General features: G+C 41.2%; 1 protein-coding gene across 1 annotated transcript in view; it reads left to right on the forward strand.

The window, feature by feature from the left end:
• The first annotated feature begins 17,191 nt into the window (after positions 1-17,191).
• CACNG5 (calcium voltage-gated channel auxiliary subunit gamma 5) overlaps positions 17,192-23,140 on the forward strand; it is an 88,288-nt gene continuing 82,339 nt past the window's right edge. The window contains exon 1 of the mRNA XM_053696426.1: positions 17,192-17,402. Coding sequence (XP_053552401.1) covers positions 17,195-17,402 — 208 coding nt within the window. The 5' untranslated portion in view covers positions 17,192-17,194. The remainder of the gene's footprint in view (positions 17,403-23,140) is intronic.

Consider the following 23,140-nt stretch of genomic DNA (forward strand, 5'->3'; position numbering starts at 1 on the left):
CAGAGCAGGAGGGACTGACCTATACCACAGCATAAGAGACTGGCACATACCAGAGCAGGAAGGACTAACCTATATCACAGCATGAGAGACTGGCACATACCAGAGCAGGAGGGACTAGATAGAATCACAACATGAGAGACTGGCACATACCAGAGCAGGAGGGATTAAACTATATCACAGTATGAGAGGCTGGCACATACCAGAGCAGTAGGGACTAACCTTTATTAAAAAATACCTAACCTATATCACAGTATGAGAGGCTGGCACATACCAGAGCAGGAGGGACTGATCTATATCACAGCATAAGAGACTAGCACATACCAGAGCAGGAGGGACTAAACTATATCACAGTATGAGAGGCTGGCACATACCAGAGCAGGATTGACTAACCTTTATCACAGCATGAGAGGCTGGCACATACCAGAGCAGGAGGGAATAACCTATATCACAGCATGAGAGGCGGGCACATACCAGTGCAGTAGGGACTAACCTATATCACAGCATGAGAGGCTGGCACATACCAGTGCAGTAGGGACTAACCTATATCACAGCATGAGAGGCTGGCACATACCAGTGCAGTAGAGACTAACCTATATCACAGCATGAGAGGCGGGCACATAGCAGAACAGGAGAGACTAAACTATATCACAACTTGAGAGGCTGGCACATGCCAGTGCAGTAGGGATTAACCTTTATCACAGTATGAGAGGCTGGCACATACCAGTGCAGTAGGGACTAACCTTTATCACAGCATGAGAGGCTGGCACATACCAGTGCAGTAGGGACTAACCTTTATCACAGCATGAGAGGCTGGCACATAGCTGACCAGGAGGGACTAACCTATATCACAGCATGAGAGGCTGGCACATACCAGAGCAGTAGGAACTAACCTATATCACAACTTGAGAGGCTGGCACATACCAGAGCAGGAGGGACTAACCTATATCACAACATGAGAGGCTGGCACATACCAGTGCAGGAGGGACTAACCTATATCACAGCATGAGAGGCTGGCACATAGCAGAGCAGGAGAGACTAACCTTTATCACAGCATGAGAGGCGGGCACATAGCAGAGCAGGAGAGACTAACCTATATCACAACATGAGAGGCTGGCACATACCAGTGCAGGAGGGACTAACCTATATCACAACATGAGAGGCTGGCACATACCAGTGCAGGAGGGACTAACCTATATCACAGCATGAGAGGCTGGCACATAGCAGAGTAGGAGGGACTAACCTATATCACAGCATGAGAGGCTGGCACATACCAGAGCAGGAGGGACTAACCTATATCACAGCATGAGAGGCTGGCACATAGCAGAGCAGGAGGGACTAACCTATATCACAACATGAGAGGCTGGCACATACCAGAGCAGGAGGGACTGACCTATATCACAGCATAAGAGACTGGCACATACCAGAGCAGGAGGGACTAAACTATATCACAGTATGAGAGGCTGGCACATACCAGAGCAGGATTGACTAACCTTTATCACAGCATGAGAGGCTGGCACATACCAGAGCAGGAGGGAATAACCTATATCACAGCATGAGAGGCGGGCACATACCAGTGCAGTAGGGACTAACCTATATCACAGCATGGGAGGCTGGCACATACCAGTGTAGTAGAGACTAACCTATATCACAGCATGAGAGGCTGGTACATAGCAGAACAGGAGAGACTAAACTATATCACAACTTGAGAGGCTGGCACATACCAGTGCAGTAGGGACTAACCTTTATCACAGCATGAGAGGCTGGCACATACCAGTGCAGTAGGGACTAACCTTTATCACAGAATGAGAGGCTGGCACATAGCAGAGCAGGAGGGACTAACCTATATCACAGCATGAGAGGCTGGCACATACCAGTGCAGGAGGGACTAACCTATATCACAGCATGAGAGGCTGGCACATACCAGTGCAGGAGAGACTAACCTATATCACAGCATGAGAGGCTGGCACATAGCAGAGCAGGAGAGACTAACCTTTATCACAGCATGAGAGGCGGGCACATAGCAGAGCAGGAGAGACTAACCTATATCACAACATGAGAGGCTGGCACATACCAGAGCAGGAGGGACTAACCTATATCACAACATGAGAGGCTGGCACATACCAGTGCAGGAGGGACTAACCTATATCACAGCATGAGAGGCTGGCACATAGCAGAGTAGGAGGGACTAACCTATATCACAGCATGAGAGGCTGGCACATACCAGAGCAGGAGGGACTAACCTATATCACAGCATGAGAGGCTGGCACATAGCAGAACAGGAGAGACTAACCTATATCACAACATGAGAGGCTGGCAGATACCAGTGCAGTAGGGACTAACCTTTATCACAGCATGAGAGGCGGGCACATAGCAGAGCAGGAGGGACTAACCTGTATCACAGCATGAGAGGCTGGCACATACCAGAGAAGGAGGGACTAACCTATATCACAGCATGAGAGGCTGGCACATAGCAGAGCAGGAGGGACTAACCTATATCACAACATGAGAGGCTGGCACATACCAGAGTAGGAGGGACTAACCTATATCACAGCATGAGAGGCTGGCACATACCAGAGCAGGAGGGACTAAGCTATATCACAACATGAGAGGCTGGCACATAGCAGAACAGGAGAGACTAACCTATATCACAGCATGAGTGGCTGGCACATACCAGTGCAGTAGAGACTAACCTTTATCACAGCATGAGAAGCTGGCACATAGCAGAGCAGGAGGGACTAACCTATAGAACAGTATGAGAGGCTGGTACATACCAGAGCAGGAGGGACTAACCTATATAACAGTATGAGAGGCTGGTACATACCAGAGCAGGAGGGACTAACCTATATCACAGCATGAGAGGCTGGCACATACCAGAGAAGGAGGGACTAACCTATATAACAGTATGAGAGGATGGCGTATACCAGTGCAGAAGGGACTAACCTATATTACAGCATGAGAAGCTGGCACATACCAGAGCAGGAGGGACTAACCTATATCACAACATGAGAGGCTGGCACATACCAGAGCAGGAGGGACTAACCTATATAACAGTATGAGAGGATGGCGTATACCAGTGCAGAAGCACTAACCTATATTACAGCATGAGAGGCGGGCACATACCAGAGCAGGAGGGACTAACCTATATCACAACATGAGAGGCTGGCACATACCAGAGCAGGAGGGACTAACCTATATCACAACATGAGAGGCTGGCACATACCAGAGCAGGAGGGACTAACCTATATCACAACTTGAGAGGCTGGCACATACCAGAGCAGGAGGGACTAACCTATATCACTGCATGAGAGGATGGCACATACCAGAGCAGGAGGGACTAACCTATATCACAGCATGAGAGATTGCACATACCAGAGCAGGAGGGACTAACCTATATCACAACATGAGAGGCTGGCACATACCAGAGCAGGAGGGACTAACCTATATCACAGCATGAGAGGCTGGCACATACCAGAGCAGGAGGGACTAACCTATATCACAGCATGAGAGGCTGGCACATAGCAGAGCAGGAGGGACTAACCTATATCACAGCATGAGAGGCTGGCACATAGCAGAGCAGGAGGGACTAACCTATATCACAGCATGAGAGGCTGGCACATAGCAGTGCAGTAGGGACTAACCTTTATCACAACATGAGAGGCTGGCACATACCAGATCAAGAGGGACTAACCTATATCACAGCATGAGAGATTGCACATACCAGAGCAGGAGGGACTAACCTATATCACAACATGAGAGGCTGGCACATACCAGTGCAGGAGGGACTAACCTATATCACAGCATGAGAGGCTGGCACATACCAGAGCAGGAGGGACTAACCTATATCACAGCATGAGAGGCTGGCACATAGCAGTGCAGTAGGGACTAACCTTTATCACAACATGAGAGGCTGGCACATACCAGAGCAGGAGGGACTAACCTATATCACAACTTGAGAGGCTGGCACATACCAGAGCAGGAGGGAGTAACCTATATCACAACATGAGAGGCTGGCACATACCAGAGCAGGAGGGACTAACCTATATCACAACATGAGAGGCTGGCACATACCAGAGTAGGAGGGACTAACCTATATCACAGCATGAGAGGCTGGCACATACCAGAGCAGGAGGGACTAAGCTATATCACAACATGAGAGGCTGGCACATAGCAGAACAGGAGAGACTAACCTATATCACAGCATGAGTGGCTGGCACATACCAGTGCAGTAGAGACTAACCTTTATCACAGCATGAGAAGCTGGCACATAGCAGAGCAGGAGGGACTAACCTATAGAACAGTATGAGAGGCTGGTACATACCAGAGCAGGAGGGACTAACCTATATAACAGTATGAGAGGCTGGTACATACCAGAGCAGGAGGGACTAACCTATATCACAGCATGAGAGGCTGGCACATACCAGAGAAGGAGGGACTAACCTATATAACAGTATGAGAGGATGGCGTATACCAGTGCAGAAGGGACTAACCTATATTACAGCATGAGAAGCTGGCACATACCAGAGCAGGAGGGACTAACCTATATCACAACATGAGAGGCTGGCACATACCAGAGCAGGAGGGACTAACCTATATAACAGTATGAGAGGATGGCGTATACCAGTGCAGAAGCACTAACCTATATTACAGCATGAGAGGCGGGCACATACCAGAGCAGGAGGGACTAACCTATATCACAACATGAGAGGCTGGCACATACCAGAGCAGGAGGGACTAACCTATATCACAACATGAGAGGCTGGCACATACCAGAGCAGGAGGGACTAACCTATATCACAACTTGAGAGGCTGGCACATACCAGAGCAGGAGGGACTAACCTATATCACTGCATGAGAGGATGGCACATACCAGAGCAGGAGGGACTAACCTATATCACAGCATGAGAGATTGCACATACCAGAGCAGGAGGGACTAACCTATATCACAACATGAGAGGCTGGCACATACCAGAGCAGGAGGGACTAACCTATATCACAGCATGAGAGGCTGGCACATACCAGAGCAGGAGGGACTAACCTATATCACAGCATGAGAGGCTGGCACATAGCAGAGCAGGAGGGACTAACCTATATCACAGCATGAGAGGCTGGCACATAGCAGAGCAGGAGGGAATAACCTATATCACAGCATGAGAGGCTGGCACATAGCAGTGCAGTAGGGACTAACCTTTATCACAACATGAGAGGCTGGCACATACCAGATCAAGAGGGACTAACCTATATCACAGCATGAGAGATTGCACATACCAGAGCAGGAGGGACTAACCTATATCACAACATGAGAGGCTGGCACATACCAGTGCAGGAGGGACTAACCTATATCACAGCATGAGAGGCTGGCACATACCAGAGCAGGAGGGACTAACCTATATCACAGCATGAGAGGCTGGCACATAGCAGTGCAGTAGGGACTAACCTTTATCACAACATGAGAGGCTGGCACATACCAGAGCAGGAGGGACTAACCTATATCACAACTTGAGAGGCTGGCACATACCAGAGCAGGAGGGAGTAACCTATATCACAACATGAGAGGCTGGCACATACCAGAGCAGGAGGGACTAACTTATATCACAGCATGAGAGGCTGGCACATAGCAGAGCAGGATGGACTAACCTATATCACAGCATGAGAGGCTGGCACATAGCAGAGCAGGATGGACTAACCTATATCACAACTTGAGAGGCTGGCACATACCAGAGCAGGATGGACTAACCAATATCACAGCATGAGAGGCTGGCACATACCAGAGCAGGATGGACTAACCAATATCACAGCATGAGAGGCTGGCACATACCAGAGCAGGATGGACTAACCTATATCACAGCATGAGAGGCTGGCACATAGCAGAGCAGGATTGACTAACCTTTATCACAGCATGAGAGGCTGGCACATAGCAGAGCAGGAGGGACTAACTTATATCACAGCATGAGAGGCTGGCACATAGCAGAGCAGGAGGGACTAACTTATATCACAGCATGAGAGGCTGGCACATACAAGAGCAGGAGGGACTAACCTCTATCACAGCATGAGAGGCTGGCACATAGCAGAGCAGGATTGACTAACCTATATCACAGCATGAGAGGCTGGCACGTAGCAGAGCGGGAGGGACTAACCTATATCACAGCATGAGAGGCTGGCACGTAGCAGAGCGGGAGGGACTAACCTATATCACAGCATGAGAGGCTGGCACATAGCAGAGCAGGAGGGGCTAACCTATATCACAGCATGAGAGATTGCACATAGCAACACCTTTAGTGCAGGTATCAAAATCAATAAGTGAAGACTGCATCTCCAATCAGCAAATTTAGTGATGCCCTCCAGAATCTGTTCATGCAGTGAGATGTCCATATAACACTTTGCAAGGAACTGTCAGCTTAACAACCTGAAAATACTGGTTAATATCCGAGAAGACCAGGATAGATTAGACTACATAAGAGTATGAGAAACTAGCCCATATCACAGCAGGAGGTATTGGCCCACATCACAGCACAAGTCACTGGCCTATATCTGAGCCGGAGACATTAGCATACATATGAGCATGAGAGACTGGCCCATATGTAAGCAGCAGGGGCTAACCCACATGAGAGCTTTAGAGACTAGTACATATTATAGCAAGAGGGACCAGTACTAATCAGCTTTTTGACATTCAGTGTAAAGGCTTTTAGTAGCCTCATCTTTCAGATACAAAATTGCCTCTTGTCTAGGACAGAATATAGGCTCAGAAGTCAAGTTAGATACCACAGCAGGAACTTGATTGGATGCCCTCTTACAGTTAGGAATTGATACAACCATGGTAGATTGATGCCTCAGAAAATACGGTCACACTAGAATTTTATATATTAACCTCCCTGGAATTCAAGGTAGTATGCACAAACAGGTTATACCATATTGGGATCAGGTGCTACCTAAGCTTTTGCACCTTTTTGCTTTTGAACTTGGCTTTGGTCTCTATCTTTTCTTTTTCCCCTGATTTTTGTCTCTTACTACCCTGATTTCTTTCATCTTTTTTCCCAAGCTTTCTATCTTTTTATCTAATGGAAGAAATCATTTTCTTTTTTTAGGGCATTTTGGATCACTAAGTAGCAACATGTATCAGAGTAAAAACCATAAACAACTCTTACGGTTCTCCAGGCGATTCTCATAAATGTGCATTTTTCCTATCCGTTTTTGAGACCCACAGATACGTAGCTGCTATTAATCTAGTACATAAAGCTAATCTGATAAGCAGTTTTATAAAATGTGTTGGTTTATGAGAGACCAAACCTTTTGAATCAAGCCAATTACACTGACGACAAATTTCCATTTTCTGTGCAACGGGGGCAGTTATATGACACCAATTAATCTGTTTTATGGAGGAGATATATTTACATGTATAGGAGGGTCTCCTTTATGGAACATAATGTACTGTGCATGAGCTATTTCTAGTTTCTGACCCCAATTAATCCTCATCCGTTAAAGTCTTAATGAACGGGGTATAGTTATATCATTGATTGCTTTTAGGACAGCCATACACATTAACAGCTTCCAGCAAAAGGAAAGTTAGTCCTTCATTATGAAATTGTAATCTAGCCTTCTACCTGCAAATACTGAAAGCTGGTAAAGATCATTAAAGGGACATGATTGCATATTGCAATTAAACAGTGCTCTGCAAAGGGCTAGATTACAAGTGGAGCATTATTTAACCCTCCCGCTTGAGCGTTAACTCCGCTAAAATTAAGATATTTATTAGATGGTGTTATTATGAGTGTAACTGTTCTTTGTAATGTATTTTTGGTGTGTTTTGTGACCATTTTTTGTTTCATGAAACAGTTAGCCAGAGCTCTGAAGTTGCGCTAAACTGACACGCGTTAACTTGAATTGCACTCATGCAATTCCGTTTACTTTAAACTTGTAATGTGACCGAAAAACCCGACCTGCACAAACACCCACGATAAACCTCATTTCGCTCGGGCGTAACTGTTAGCGCTTCACTCTTAATCTGGCCCTAAATGTTTTAAAATAATTTAACATTGTTATTTTGTTAGTACAATTTACAAGGATGTGCAAATCAAGAGCTATTCTGGGAAAGACTTTTGAAAAGCCTGGTAGAACCTATGTTGCCAGTCTCCTTTTCTGTGGACAGGTAGAGAAAGAGTTAAATGAGCTTGTGTTCTGGTTTAACCAATTGCTGTGTAGAATGCTGCAGGCTCAGGTAAATTTCCTCATACTTAAAGGGACATTATGGTCAAAATTTATTTGCACAAAATGTAAATGCAATGGATACAAACACATTTGCAATTTGCAAACTTTGGCCTAGATTTGGAGTTCGGCGGTAGAAGGGCTGTTAATGCTCCGCGGGCTTTTTTCTGGCCGCACCATAAATTTAACTCTGGTATCGAGAGTTCAAACAAATGCTGCGTTAGGCTCCAAAAAAGGAGCGTAGAGCATTTTTACCGCAAATGCAACTCTCGATACCAGAGTTGCTTACGGACGCGGCCAGCCTCAAAAACGTGCTCGTGCACGATATCCCCATAGGAAACAATGGGGCTGTTTGAGCTGAAAAAAAACCTAACACCTGCAAAAAAGCAGCGTTCAGCTCCTAACGCAGCCCCATTGTTTCCTATGGGGAAACACTTCCTACGTCTGCACCTAACACTCTAACATGTACCCCGAGTCTAAACACCCCTAACCTTACACTTATTAACCCCTAATCTGCCGCCCCCGCTATCGCTAACCCCTGCATATTATTATTAACCCCTAATCTGCCGCTCCGTAAACCACCGCAACCTACGTTATCCCTATGTACCCCTAATCTGCTGCCCTAACATCGCCGACCCCTATATTATATTTATTAACCCCTAATCTGCCCCCCACAACGTCGCCGACACCTGCCTACACTTATTAACCCCTAATCTGCCGCTCCGTAAACCGCCGCAACCTACGTTATCCCTATGTACCCCTAATCTGCTGCCCTAACATCGCCGACCCCTATATTATATTTATTAACCCCTAATCTGCCCCCCACAACGTCGCCGACACCTGCCTACACTTATTAACCCCTAATCTGCCGAGCGGACCTGAGCGCTACTATAATAAAGTTATTAACCCCTAATCCGCCTCACTAACCCTATCATAAATAGTATTAACCCCTAATCTGCCCTCCCTAACATCGCCGACACCTAACTTCAATTATTAACCCCTAATCTGACGACCGGAGCTCACCGCTACTATAATAAATGGATTAACCCCTAAAGCTAAGTCTAACCCTAACACTAACACCCCCCTAAGTTAAATATAATTTAAATCTAACGAAATAAATTAACTCTTATTAAATAAATTATTCCTATTTAAAGCTAAATACTTACCTGTAAAATACATCCTAATATAGCTACAATATAAATTATAATTTTATTATAGCTATTTTAGGATTTATATTTATTTTACAGGCAACTTGGTAATTATTTTAACCAGGTACAATAGCTATTTAATAGTTACCTAGTTAAAATAATAACAAATTTACCTGTAAAATAAATCCTAACCTAAGATATAATTAAACCTAACACTACCCTATCAATAAATTAATTAAATAAACTACCTACAATTACCTACAATTAACCTAACACTACACTATCAATAAATTAATTAAACACAATTCCTACAAATAAATACAATTAAATAAACTAGCTAAAGTACAAAAAATAAAAAAGAACTAAGTTACAAAAAAATAAAAAAATATTTACAAACATAAGAAAAATATTACAACAATTTTAAACTAATTACACCTACTCTAAGCCCCCTAATAAAATAACAAAGCCCCCCAAAATAAAAAATTCCCTACCCTATTCTAAATTAAAAAAGGTAAAAGCTCTTTTACCTTACCAGCCCTGAACAGGGCCCTTTGCGGGGCATGCCCCAAGAATTTCAGCTCTTTTGCCTGTAAAAAAAAACATACAATACCCCCCCCCAACATTACAACCCACCACCCACATACCCCTAATCTAACCCAAACCCCCCTTAAATAAACCTAACACTAAGCCCCTGAAGATCTTCCTACCTTGTCTTCACCATCCAGGTTCACCGATCCGTCCTGAAGAGCTCCTCCGATGTCCTGATCCAAGCCCAAGCGGGGGGCTGAAGAGGTCCATGATCCGGTCAAAGTCTTCATCCAAGCGGGGCAGAAGAGGATCTTCCATCCGATTGAAGTCTTCATCCAAGCAGCATCCATCCGGAGCGAAGCGGCAGGATCCTGAAGACCTCCAGCGCGGAACATCCATCTGGCCCGACGACTGAACGACGAATGACTGTTCCTTTAAGGGACGTCATCCAAGATGGCGTCCCTCGAATTCCGATTGGCTGATAGGATTCTATCAGCCAATCGGAATTAAGGTAGGAATTTTCTGATTGGCTGATGGAATCAGCCAATCAGAATCAAGTTCAATCCGATTGGCTGATCCAATCAGCCAATCAGATTGAGCTCGCAATTTATTGGCTGTTCCGATCAGCCAATAGAATGCGAGCTCAATCTGATTGGCTGATCGGATCAGCCAATCGGATTGAACTTGATTCTGATTGGCTGATTCCATCAGCCAATCAGAAAATTCCTACCTTAATTCCGATTGGCTGATAGAATCCTATCAGCCAATCGGAATTCGAGGGACGCCATCTTGGATGACGTCCCTTAAAGGAACAGTCATTCGTCGTTCAGTCGTCGGGCCAGATGGATGTTCCGCGCTGGAGGTCTTCAGGATCCTGCCGCTTCGCTCCGGATGGATGCTGCTTGGATGAAGACTTCAATCGGATGGAAGATCCTCTTCTGCCCCGCTTGGATGAAGACTTTGACCGGATCATGGACCTCTTCAGCCCCCCGCTTGGGCTTGGATCAGGACATCGGAGGAGCTCTTCAGGACGGATCGGTGAACCTGGATGGTGAAGACAAGGTAGGAAGATCTTCAGGGGCTTAGTGTTAGGTTTATTTAAGGGGGGTTTGGGTTAGATTAGGGGTATGTGGGTGGTGGGTTGTAATGTTGGGGGGGGGGTATTGTATGTTTTTTTTTACAGGCAAAAGAGCTGAAATTCTTGGGGCATGAACCGCAAAGGGCCCTGTTCAGGGCTGGTAAGGTAAAAGAGCTTTTACCTTTTTTCATTTAGAATAGGGTAGGGAATTTTTTATTTTGGGGGGCTTTGTTATTTTATTAGGGGGCTTAGAGTAGGTGTAATTAGTTTAAAATTGTTGTAATATTTTTCTTATGTTTGTAAATATTTTTTTATTTTTTGTAACTTAGTTCTTTTTTATTTTTTGTACTTTAGCTAGTTTATTTAATTGTATTTATTTGTAGGAATTGTGTTTAATTAATTTATTGATAGTGTAGTGTTAGGTTAATTGTAGGTAATTGTAGGTAGTTTATTTAATTAATTTATTGATAGGGTAGTGTTAGGTTTAATTATATCTTAGGTTAGGATTTATTTTACAGGTAAATTTGTTATTATTTTAACTAGGTAACTATTAAATAGCTATTGTACCTGGTTAAAATAATTACCAAGTTGCCTGTAAAATAAATATAAATCCTAAAATAGCTATAATATAATTATAATTTATATTGTAGCTATATTAGGATGTATTTTACAGGTAAGTATTTAGCTTTAAATAGGAATAATTTATTTAATAAGAGTTAATTTATTTCGTTAGATTTAAATTATATTTAACTTAGGGGGGTGTTAGAGTTAGGGTTAGACTTAGCTTTAGGGGTTAATCCATTTATTATAGTAGCGGTGAGCTCCGGTCGTCAGATTAGGGGTTAATAATTGAAGTTAGGTGTCGACGATGTTAGGGAGGGCAGATTAGGGGTTAATACTATTTATTATAGGGTTAGTGAGGCGGATTAGGGGTTAATACATTTATTATAGTAGCGCTCAGGTCCGCTCGGCAGATTAGGGGTTAATAAGTGTAGGCAGGTGTCGGCGACGTTGAGGGGGGCAGATTAGGGGTTAATAAATATAATATAGGGGTCGGCGGTGTTAGGGGCAGCAGATTAGGGGTACATAGGGATAACGTAGGTGGCGGCGCTTTGCGGTCGGAAGATTAGGGGTTAATTATTTTAAGTAGCTGGCGGCAACGTTGTGGGGGGCAGGTTAGGGGTTAATAAATGTAATACAGGGGTCGGCGGGGTTAGGGGCAGCAGATTAGGGGTACATAAGTATAACGTAGGTGGCGGTCGGCAGATTAGGGGTTAAAAATTTTTAATCGAGTGGCGGCGATGTGGGGGGAGCTCGGTTTAGGGGTGCATAGGTAGTTTATGGGTGTTAGTGTACTTTAGGGTACAGTAGTTAAGAGCTTTATGAACCGGCGTTAGCCCAGAAAGCTCTTAACTACTGCTATTTTCCTGCGGCTGGAGTTTTGTCGTTAGAGCTCTAACGCTCACTTCAGAAACGACTCTAAATACCAGCGTTAGAAAGATCCCATTGAAAAGATAGGATACGCAATTGACGTAAGGGGATCTGCGGTATGGAAAAGTCGCGGCTGAAAAGTGAGCGTTAGACCCTTTAATCACTGACTCCAAATACCGGCGGTAGCCTAAAACCAGCGTTAGGAGCCTCTAACGCTGGTTTTCACGGCTAACGCCAAACTCCAAATCTAGGCCTTTATTAGGGGTCTCTAGATATAATAATTTTTTTATAGGGTTTATAAATTTCCATTCCCCAGCAAAACTGTTTTACAAAGATTTGGATGTTTGTAGCTTTCTACAATTTAAAAGGGTAGAAAATTGTCTTTCAAATGAGGGGTCTTGGAGGTCTTTGATTAGTAAGGGAACTGATACTGTAAAATTTTAACAACCACCACCCATCCAGTTCCCTTATCTTCCTGTCACATTCTGGTACTGCCCCCTCTGTGATGTCACTATAAATGTTTGTAGTGACATTACTGGCACTCCCATGTAGCTCTGAGAGTGTTGCCCACTTCCGAAGATCAGGCTGGCAGTGTGGGGGAATCGCTGATGCTACACTGTGATCAGCTATTCCCATTTATGACAAGAAAGGGACATCACGCACTTACAATTTGCTCGTTGCATGACAACCCGTTCTCTTCATATGCATCAAAGTGGTTAAAGGGACAGTGAACATATTTTTTACATTATTGTGCAGCATGTACACAATTATATTGAGTATTCAGTTACATTTTTTGTGTAGACAAATTTAAATAGATTTTGACTCCCAAAATGGCCTCAGTCCCCCTTAGACAGCTCACCTGTCAGCTCACGTGTGCATCCTTTTGGTTTCTTTTCAACTTTGTTATCTCCAGCACTAGCACTGCTCTCTTTACTATAGCTCACTCCAACACTCCCACAATGAGCTTCATACCTCGAACGGTTGATTTGCAAACATCCCTGTGACTCCCTTTAAAAGGAAAAAATATGACAAAGCTGAATCAAGGCCAATTTTGAAGAACCTCCCTCATACAGCTCCCTTGCTGCTACATTTAGTTTCTGGTTCAGCCCCATGAAGCCTGGGAGTGCCACCCATTATGCCACCAATGATCTCCGTCATGTAGTGCAGGGGGATCACAGAAAACAATGTTTAATTGGCAATTCCCCTGAATGACAAAAAGGGCTCATCATGCGCCTACAGGTTGCAATGTCCATTGAAGGGGTTAAATGGACATGAAACCCAATTTTTTTTCTTTCCGTAGTCAAATAGAACATACAATTTTAAACAACTTTCCAATTTACTTCTATTATCAAATCTGCTTCATTCTTTGTATATACTTTGCTGAATGAACAGCATTGCACTACTGAGAGCTAGCTGAATTAATCTAATCAGCCAATCACAAGAAACAAATATATGCAGGCACCAGTCACCAGCTAGTGTACAATATGTACATATTCCTTTTTAACAATGGATACCACAAAAAAAACAAATACCAAAAGAACAAAGTACATTTGAGAATTTAAGTAAATTTAAATGTCTATCTGAATCATTCAAGTTTAGTTTTAAATTTTCTATCCCTTTAATGTTATGAAGGTTGGTTGTGTATCAAACCTTGGCGACAGCTTATCAGACAATGATAGCTTAATTAGTGAAGTGATTAGCCAACTAGGATCTGGGCCATAGTAAACTAATTTGTAATTTGACATGCTTAATAAATAAAGTGAAACTAAACACATGAAATACAGGGGTAGGTTATTTTTAGCAAACACGTCATATTTGCACATGAAGCCACAAATTACCATATGCTGTAACAAATTAGCATACAATGTAGCCAAATACATGTTTTTTTTTAATGGATCAAACAATCATTTTTATACACATCAGATTTAAACAAAAATATAATTCTGATGCACAAATGCATGTAATAGTCATTTAGATGCTTATGGTATTTCCTTAATAATTAATAAAAGTGCCAAAAAGAAAACGAGAAAGGTTAAAAACATGATAGATTGGGTAAAGACATAGGGGCATATTTATCAAGTTCCGTATGGAGCTTGATGCCCCGTGTTTTCGAATACGATCGGGTTGAATGACACCCCCTGCTAGCAGCCGATTGGACGCAAATCTGCAAAGCGCGGCATTGCACCAGCAGTTCACAAGATGATAAATGCTGAGAGCTTATGCTGTCGACATTTATCGATCTGCGGCGGACATGATCCGCAATATCGGATCATATGCGCTCGCACAATAATAAATAGGCCCCCTTAACACTAGTTGATGAGTAAGTGCCGATAGGGGGCTTGAAACGCGTCAGGCTATCTGTCCACCTTACTGCCATGTCTGTCTGCCTTATAATTTGACTTAATAAAATGGATTTTAACTATACTGGGTTTTGGTGTAGTGCCTGCCGCTTTTTCCTCATGCTCTATCTGAATCATTAAAGAAACATTTTGGATTTAGTATCCCTTTAATGTTTTCTTCTGTTATACATATTACTGTTATTATAAATGGCTACAATAGAGCAGCAGAGGACAAGTTCATCTTGTATTCAATAAAATCCAGATTATTCCATCACAAAGTTACCACAATTGACATTAAAATACATTTCTATTGTGTTGCTATAGAATAAAATATCAGCCAAGTATTAACAGTGTTAAAAAAAATGAACATCCTTTTTACTGCAATTGTTGTTTAATATCCAAACTCCACTTTTCATTTGCTTTATTTGGAGGAGCCAATATGGGTTTTTGTCTGAAGCCAACACGGCTAGCTATGGTCATAATGTTAGTACAAAATGCAAGTCAAGTTCTGAGAATTAAAAATTCCTTAGGGGCTAAAAAATAAATAAAAATATATTACAAAGTTACTTTATTATATATAACTAAACATGTTAATTAAAAATCTCAAGGTACTTACTGTCCCTTTAAATAGCTTTTACTTTAATTGTGTTGTGCAAAAGTATATTTTAACATGTTTAATTATTCCTCTCATGTATGGGAACAATATACTACTTTAATATGTCAAACTGGTGACCATGATGACTGTTGCATGCAGGAATTAGGAAACATAAAAACTACTTTACTTCACATCTATCAAGCTCCGACGCCCCGTGTTTCTGCCAAACCTTCAGACTCGCCAGAAACACAAGTTATGCTCTGGGGAGGCCGACAGAGATTGCCACAATTCAACCCGATTAATCGGGTTGATTGACACCTCCCTGCTGGCGGCCAAGCTGCTGGTGTAATGCTGAATATGGAGAGCGTATTGCTCTCCGCATTCAGCACGGTCTGTCGGACCTGATCTGCACTGTCGGATCAGGTCCGCCAGACCTTTGTTAAATAGGCCTACAAATATCCAATGGATCGAGTTTTGTGTTTTTGGAGGGATCAATTCGATTTTCCAAACTCTCAAACCGTAATATAAAAAATAGCATTACTATTTTTCAGTATCCATCATTAATGTTAAGGCAACAGTATCTCTACTGGAATATTGCAGTTAGCAGAAATCATCTCCACAAGGTTTTGCAGCAACAACTTGTTTGGGGATATGGATTCAGGGTATGGGGTTTGGGATGTGGATTCAGATCAGGGTTGGAATTAGGGATTATGATTACAGCAAACTAATGCTATAGCCATAAACGGTAAAGATAGGATAACCCACTTGACACCCTATGGGTTAAAACAAGTTTAAAGGGACATGACATACACATTTTTTCTTCATGATACAGATAAATTTACAACTTTAAACAACTTTCTATTTTACTTATACTATCAAATTTGCTTCATTTTCTTGGAATCCTATGTTGAAGCCACAGTAATGCACTACTGGGAGCTAGCTGAACACATCTGGTCAACCATTGAAAAGCAGCATATATACGTGTAGTCACCAATCAGTAGCTATTTCCTGTTAGCTTCCTAGGTATGCTTTTCAACAAAGGTCACCAAAAGAACAAAGCAAATAAGATCATTGAAGTAAATTAGGACGTTATTTCAAATTTAATGACCTCTCTGAATGCTGAAAGTTTAATGTCTACTTTACTGTCCCTCTAAACAACTTCCAACCTAATTCTTTAGGCTGGAACATTGTTGTGGCAACATTTTGCCTAGCGCAACATTAAAGGGACAGTCTAGTCAAAATTAAACTTTCATGATTTAGATAGGGCAAGTCATTTTAAACAACTTTCCAATTTACTTTTATCGTAAAATTTGCTTTGTTCTCTTGTATTCTTAGTTGAAAGCTAAACCTATGTAGGCTCAGATGCTAATTTCTAAGCACTTGAAGGCCACTTCTTATCTGAATGCATTTGATGTTTTTCACAGCTAGAGGGTGTTAGTTCATGTGTGCCATATAGATAATATATAGATAGTTACCTATGAGAGGGCGCTGATTAGCTAAAATGCAAGTCAAAAGAACTGAGATAAGGGGCAGTCTGCAGAGACTTAGATACAAGGTAATCACAGAGGTAAAAAGTACATTAATATTAGTGTTGGTTATACAAAACTGGGGAATGGGTAATAAAGGGATTATCTATCTTTTTAAACAATAAGAAATTCTAGAGAAGACTGTCCCTTTAAGGTTGCAATATCTTTTTTTGGCGCAATATTCTGATGCTGGCAGAATTGTGAGAACCTACTGTGAAATAGCATTGTAAAATATTTTAAGAAGTGAATGTGGTTTGTGTCCTTTGTCCGATCTCTGTAGTTTTATTCCGCAGACTAATGCCAATATCCTGTCTTCTCTACAGACCTTCTCTTGCACGATCTCAGACCTGATGCTTTGTGGGATGGGAGCGTGCAGCAGGAAGGCTCTTACGCTGCTCAGCAGTGTGTTTGCCGTGTGTGGCTTGGGGCTTCTGGGAATCGCAGTCAGCACAGACTACTGGCTCTACCTGGAAGAGGGCATCATCTTACCCCAAAACCAAACCACCGAGATCAAAATGTCCCTTCATTCTGGCCTGTGGAGAGTCTGTTTTTTAGCAGGTATTATAGATATTGTGTGATTGTTATTCCTCTTTATTTAAAGGGACCTTAAACTATAAACAAATGCTAGATAGAAAGATGCATTTAAAGAAAAAAATAACTTGTAGAGGTATTTTTTAGTTTAATTAGCTGTATAAATAATGACAAAATAAGTGTAAAGTTTTAGTGTCTGTAAATCAGTGGGAGTTGCCATGTTGTAACCTAGGTTGCCTTCTCTGCTGTGGCCAATTAGGGACAGTTACAAATAGGTCACTAGAGTGTGCAGCCAATGGCTGTGTGGATTAAAATAATGCGCTGCACTTCCATTTCTAACAGGACCTGAAAATCTCACAATTTCAGAATGGAATTACATGAAAAGGAGACAAAACAAATAATGAAAGTATATAGAGGTTGTTTTTTTTAATATATACAGTTTGTCATTTTATATTACTATCTCAATGTGTTTAATGTCCCTTTAAGTGCCATTTAATGTTTGCAAATGTGAACAATCTGAATTATGAACTTACTAGGCGATAAGCCTGCCCAGAGGGAAGTCTATGTTGAAAAAAATACAAACCCCCAAGCTAAATTTACAAAAAGTAAAAAAAGTAAAATGACAGAAAAAAATAAACAAAGCTATCGAAAATAAAAAAATTAACCCTAAACTAATACCCCTTTAAAAATAAAAAATCCCCCCCCCAAATAAAAACACCCCCTAATCTAATACTAAACTACCAATAGCCCTTAAAAAGACCTTTTGTAGGGCATTGCCCTAAGTTAAACAGCTCTTTTACCTCTAAAAAATACTAAGTTGCCCCTAACAGTAAAAAAACCCCAAAATAAAAAACCTAACTCTAAAGGGGCATTTGTATGGGCATTGCCCTTAAAAGGGCAATCAGCTCTTTTTGTAGCTAAAAATAAAAAATTAAATTGAAAAAAAGCCTAATCCTAAATCCTAAATAGGTACTCACTGTTCCTGAAGTCCGGCGGAGAAGGTCTTCTTCCAGACGGATCCATCATCTTCGATCTTCATCCAGAGTAAAGGCGGCGTGGAGCGGAGGTGCGGAACTGTGTTCCCGATGCCTGGATCCTCAGCGGCAGTCCTCAACGGTGGTAGTCCTTGGCGGCTGTCCTCTTCATCCAATGTCCGTCGTAAACTGAAGATTAAATGCAAGGTACCACAATCAATTTGTGGTACCTTGCATTCCTATTGGCTTAAATTTTGAAATCAGCCAATAGGATTAGAGCTACTGAAATCCTATTGGCTGTTCAGATCAGCCAAAAAGATTTAAGTAGCTCTCATCTTATTGGCTGATTTAAAAAATTTCAGCCAATAGGAATGCAAGGTACCCCAATATTTAATCTTCAGTGTGCGGCGGACGATCACATGAAGAGGAGCCTCCACTCTGCAGAAGACCGCCACCGCCGAGGACTGCCGCCAAGGATCCCCAAATCTGGGAACACTGCTCTGCACCTATGCTCCGCGCTGCCTTCGCTGTGGATGAAGATAGAAGATGATGGACCTGTCTGGAAGAAGACCGTCTCCGCTGGACTTCAGGAACCGTGAGTACCTATTTGGGGCTTTAGTGTTAGGCTTTTTTTTTATTTTTAGGTTTTGTTTTTTTTAGATTAGGGTTTTTTGGGCAATTGAAAAAGAACTGAATTCTCTTTTAAGGGCAATGCCCATACAAATGCCCCTATAGGGGCAATGGGTAGTATAGGTTTTTTAGTGTTATTTTTTTTATTTTGGGGGGTTTGGTGGGTGTGGGGTTACACTGTTAGAGAGGGGACTTAGTATTTTTTTAAGGAAAAGAGCTGTTTAACCGGTCCTTTTAAGGGCTATTGGTAGTTTATTCTTAGATTTGGGGTGTTTTTATTTTGTGGGGGCTTTTTATTTTCATAGGGATTAGATTTTTTTGTTAAAATACCTTTTTTTCTTGAAGCCGGAGAAGCGATTCCCACTCCTGCTGCTCGTCTCTTCTTACGTCAGCAATGACGAATATGGCATCCTCCAATCATGGCTTTCTCCCCAGGGGAATCATTGCCTGAGGCAATGTCGTGATTGGAGGAAGCCGGATTCATCATTGCTGACGTAAGAAGAGACGAGCTGCAGGTGGGGAAATCGCTGCTTCAGCTTGCAAGAAGGAAAGGTAAGTATTTTAACAAAAACAGTGAAATGTAAACTTTCATGAATAAAAGTGCCCGTGTTTTAGTAATATATTTTAAAAACGGGCACTCATTCGTGAAAGTTTACCTTCACTTTAAAGTACTGTTAGGATTTTTTATTTTAATTGTAATGTAGTATTTTATTATTTTATGTAATTAAGGGGTTAATTTAGGGGGTGTTAGGTTAGGGGGCTCAGTCATTAAATTAGTTATTTGCGTTGTGGGGGTTGGCGGTTTAGGAGTTAATAGGTAAAAGGTTTAATACATTGTGGCGGGTTGGCAGATTAGGGGTTAATATGTTAATTAAGTTTATTGTGTTGGTGGTGGATGGCGGTTTAGGGGTTACTAAATTAATTATTTAATTTACGATGTGGGGGAATGGCAGATTAGGGGTTAATAGATGTATTAGGTAGTTTGCGATGTTGGGGTTGGCAGATTTAGGGGTTAATAATTTTATTATGTAGTTGTTTTTTTCTTAATATTTCGTACGGCCGGTTAGTTTTTTTTTTTTTATACTTATTGCGGGCAGTTAGTTTTTTTTATATACTTATTGCCTGCGGTTAGGTTTTTATTTTATTAATACTTATTGCGGGCAGTTAATTTTTTTTTGTAATGCTCCGTTTGCCTTCGCTGCAGCAGGTGGATTCTTTCACCGCCCTGCCATTTTCGTAATACACCGGGATGCAGCTTTGCACAGCCAACATTCTTTTGAGGATGCGTGTGCAACTGGCGACACCAACGGACGCGCTACAAACGCGATTATAGTGTAGATGTGTTTCAGTGACTCAGGAATAAGTAACACAAATCACGTATCACTGCAACATTATAAACCTCTACTCCCTCATAATGCAGGTTTAATAACCACATGCATGATACAGAATATGATGATTCACTATAGGTTTCTTGTAACTAACACATCCTACAACAGTTTTATATATACAGCAGATAAGGCTACAATCTGTTTCTTAATATAATTATTTAGCTCTCTAATGGTAGTGTTCAGTAAAAATGATTAATGAAAATGGGGTCGATCACAGTCTTTAAAAAAACAAAAAAAAACAAATCCCCATATACGTTAAATGTGTTTTTCTGTTTGAAATAGAGAAGTATTTCTAAAGCATTGTGATAGACCCCTATGTTAGAACAAAGATAAAGTGGTGTAATTCGTTAGAGAATTTTACAACAACGTTCCTTTGTTGACTATGAATTTTATAACAACAATGTTCCTTGTTGACAATGCATTTAACCTCCACAACGTGCTGGTTAATCATGTTTGATCTTGAAAAATGGGACAAGCCACTAATTAATATACAAATATATATTTTATTCCGTTTATTTGTCCGTGTCAAAACCACAGCCAAGGTTAAAAGGACATTGTACATTGTACATTGTATAAATGTTTTGTAGATGATCGGCTTATATTATAGCCCATCTGGGAGTGTTTTTGTAAAAATGTATAGTTTTGCTTATTTTTAAATAACATTGTACAGTACTGATTTTCAGACTCCTAATCAAGCCCCAAAGATTTAGATGTATACTGATGTATACAGACTTCAGACTGCTTCTGTTTGTATAATGGGTCTTTTCATATGCAGAGGAGGGGGGAGGTTGTTGCCTCAGCCCCTTTCAGTAGGTGTTCCAGACTAATCTCATCAACAGTGCTAAATTGGGAGCTTCTAAGTAAGTTTTTAAAAGATTTTATACTGGATTTTTTTTTAGCAGTATCTGTGCATATTCTTCTTTATAGTAGTGTCTATTACATGCAGTTAAATTAAAATTGGCGTATACTGTCCCTTTATTATTCCCCACAATATTCAATCTCCATTGAGAATGTTTATGCCTAGATTACGAGTGGAGCGCAAAATTGCGCTTTCACAAGTGCGTTATTTGCGCTCCATTCAGTAATACCAGCGCATTTTTTTTTCATTTACCAGAGGTCTGTCCTCTGGTTCATTGTGCTACTAGCAATGGTTGGTTATTTAACGTGCGCCCGTAAATGGCAAATTTGCCCCTTTACGGGCGCACATTAAAATAGCGCTTCACTTGTAATCTAGCCTTTAATATTTAAAAAAAATTTTTATATAAATATCTTATTAAGAAAACTTTCACCTAGATTACGAGTTTTGAATTGCGGCTTTTAACGCTGAAAAAATGGCAATTTCAGCGTAAATGCAGGAATGCACTATTGGGAGTTGTGCCGGTATAGCTATACCACAAGCATTGTAGCCTGTAACGCAACAACAATACCGCACTCCAAAAAATTATGTTTTTGTGTGGGATTTCCATAGCACCGGTATTGCAGGTTGTGTGCTGAGGCTAAAATGCTTGCGTTACAACCTATACCGACACGATCCATTCCACCTTCTGAATGCAGTAGTTATGGATATTGTGTAACAAAAATGTTTCACAAAACTCATAACTAAAGTGTTACAAAGTACACTAACACCCATAAACTACCTATTAACCCTTAAACAGAGGCCCTCCCACATTGCAAACACTATATTAAACTTATTAACCCCTAATCTTCCGCCCACCCACATCGCGGTTATTAAATAAACCTATTTACCCCTAATCTGCTGCCCACCCACATCGCCAACACTGTTTAAATGTATTAACCCCTAAACCACTGCTCCCCGACATCGCCGCCACTATAATAATGTTATTAACCCCTAAACCGCCGCTCCCCGACATCACCGCCACTATAATAAATTTATTAACCCCTAATCTGCCATCCCTGCCACCGCCACCACTATAATAAAGTTATTAACTCCTAAACCTCCGGCCTCCCACATCGCCGCCACTATATAAACCTATTAACCCCTTAACCGCCAGCCCCACCACATCGCAAATACTAAATTAAACTATTAACCCCTAAACATAAAAGCCCCTAACTTTAAATTAAATTTACAATATAACTCTATTTAAATAAATAAAAACTTACCTGTGAATTAAATATAAAACTTACATTAAACTATAAATTAACCTAACATAACTAATCTAATAAAATAAAAAATACTACCAATTAAAATATCTAAATTACAATTTAAAAAAAAACCTAATAAAACGAAATAAAAAAAAATATCTAAATTGCAACTTTAAAAAAAAAAAAAAACTACGAAAAATTTAAATAATCTGTTTACCAAAAATAATAAACACTAAAATCACGAAAAATAAAAAACACTAAGATTACAAAAAAATAAACGAAATTATCAAAAATAAAAACAATTACACCTAATCTAATAGCCCTATAAAAATTAAAAAAAAAACTAGCCTACAATAAACTACCAATAGCCCTTAAAAGGGCCTTCTGTAGGGCATTGCCTTAAAGAAATCAGCTATTTTACCTGTAAAAAAATACAAAGTCCCCCCAATAGTAAAACCCACCACCCAACCAACCCCCCCAAAATAAAAAAACCTAACTCTAAAAAAAAAACTAAGCTACCCATTGCCCCTAAAGGGGCATTTGTATGGGCATTGCCCTTAAAAGGGCATTTAGCTCTTTTGCATTGCCCTTAAAAGGGCATTCAGCTCTTTTAAAAACCCCAGGTTGATTGTGCAATGTTAAATGCTGTCGGCCTTCAGCAATGTCGATG

The sequence above is a fragment of the Bombina bombina genome, chromosome 1, assembly GCF_027579735.1.
Source record: "Bombina bombina isolate aBomBom1 chromosome 1, aBomBom1.pri, whole genome shotgun sequence".
NCBI classification, from domain to species: Eukaryota; Metazoa; Chordata; class Amphibia; order Anura; family Bombinatoridae; genus Bombina; species Bombina bombina.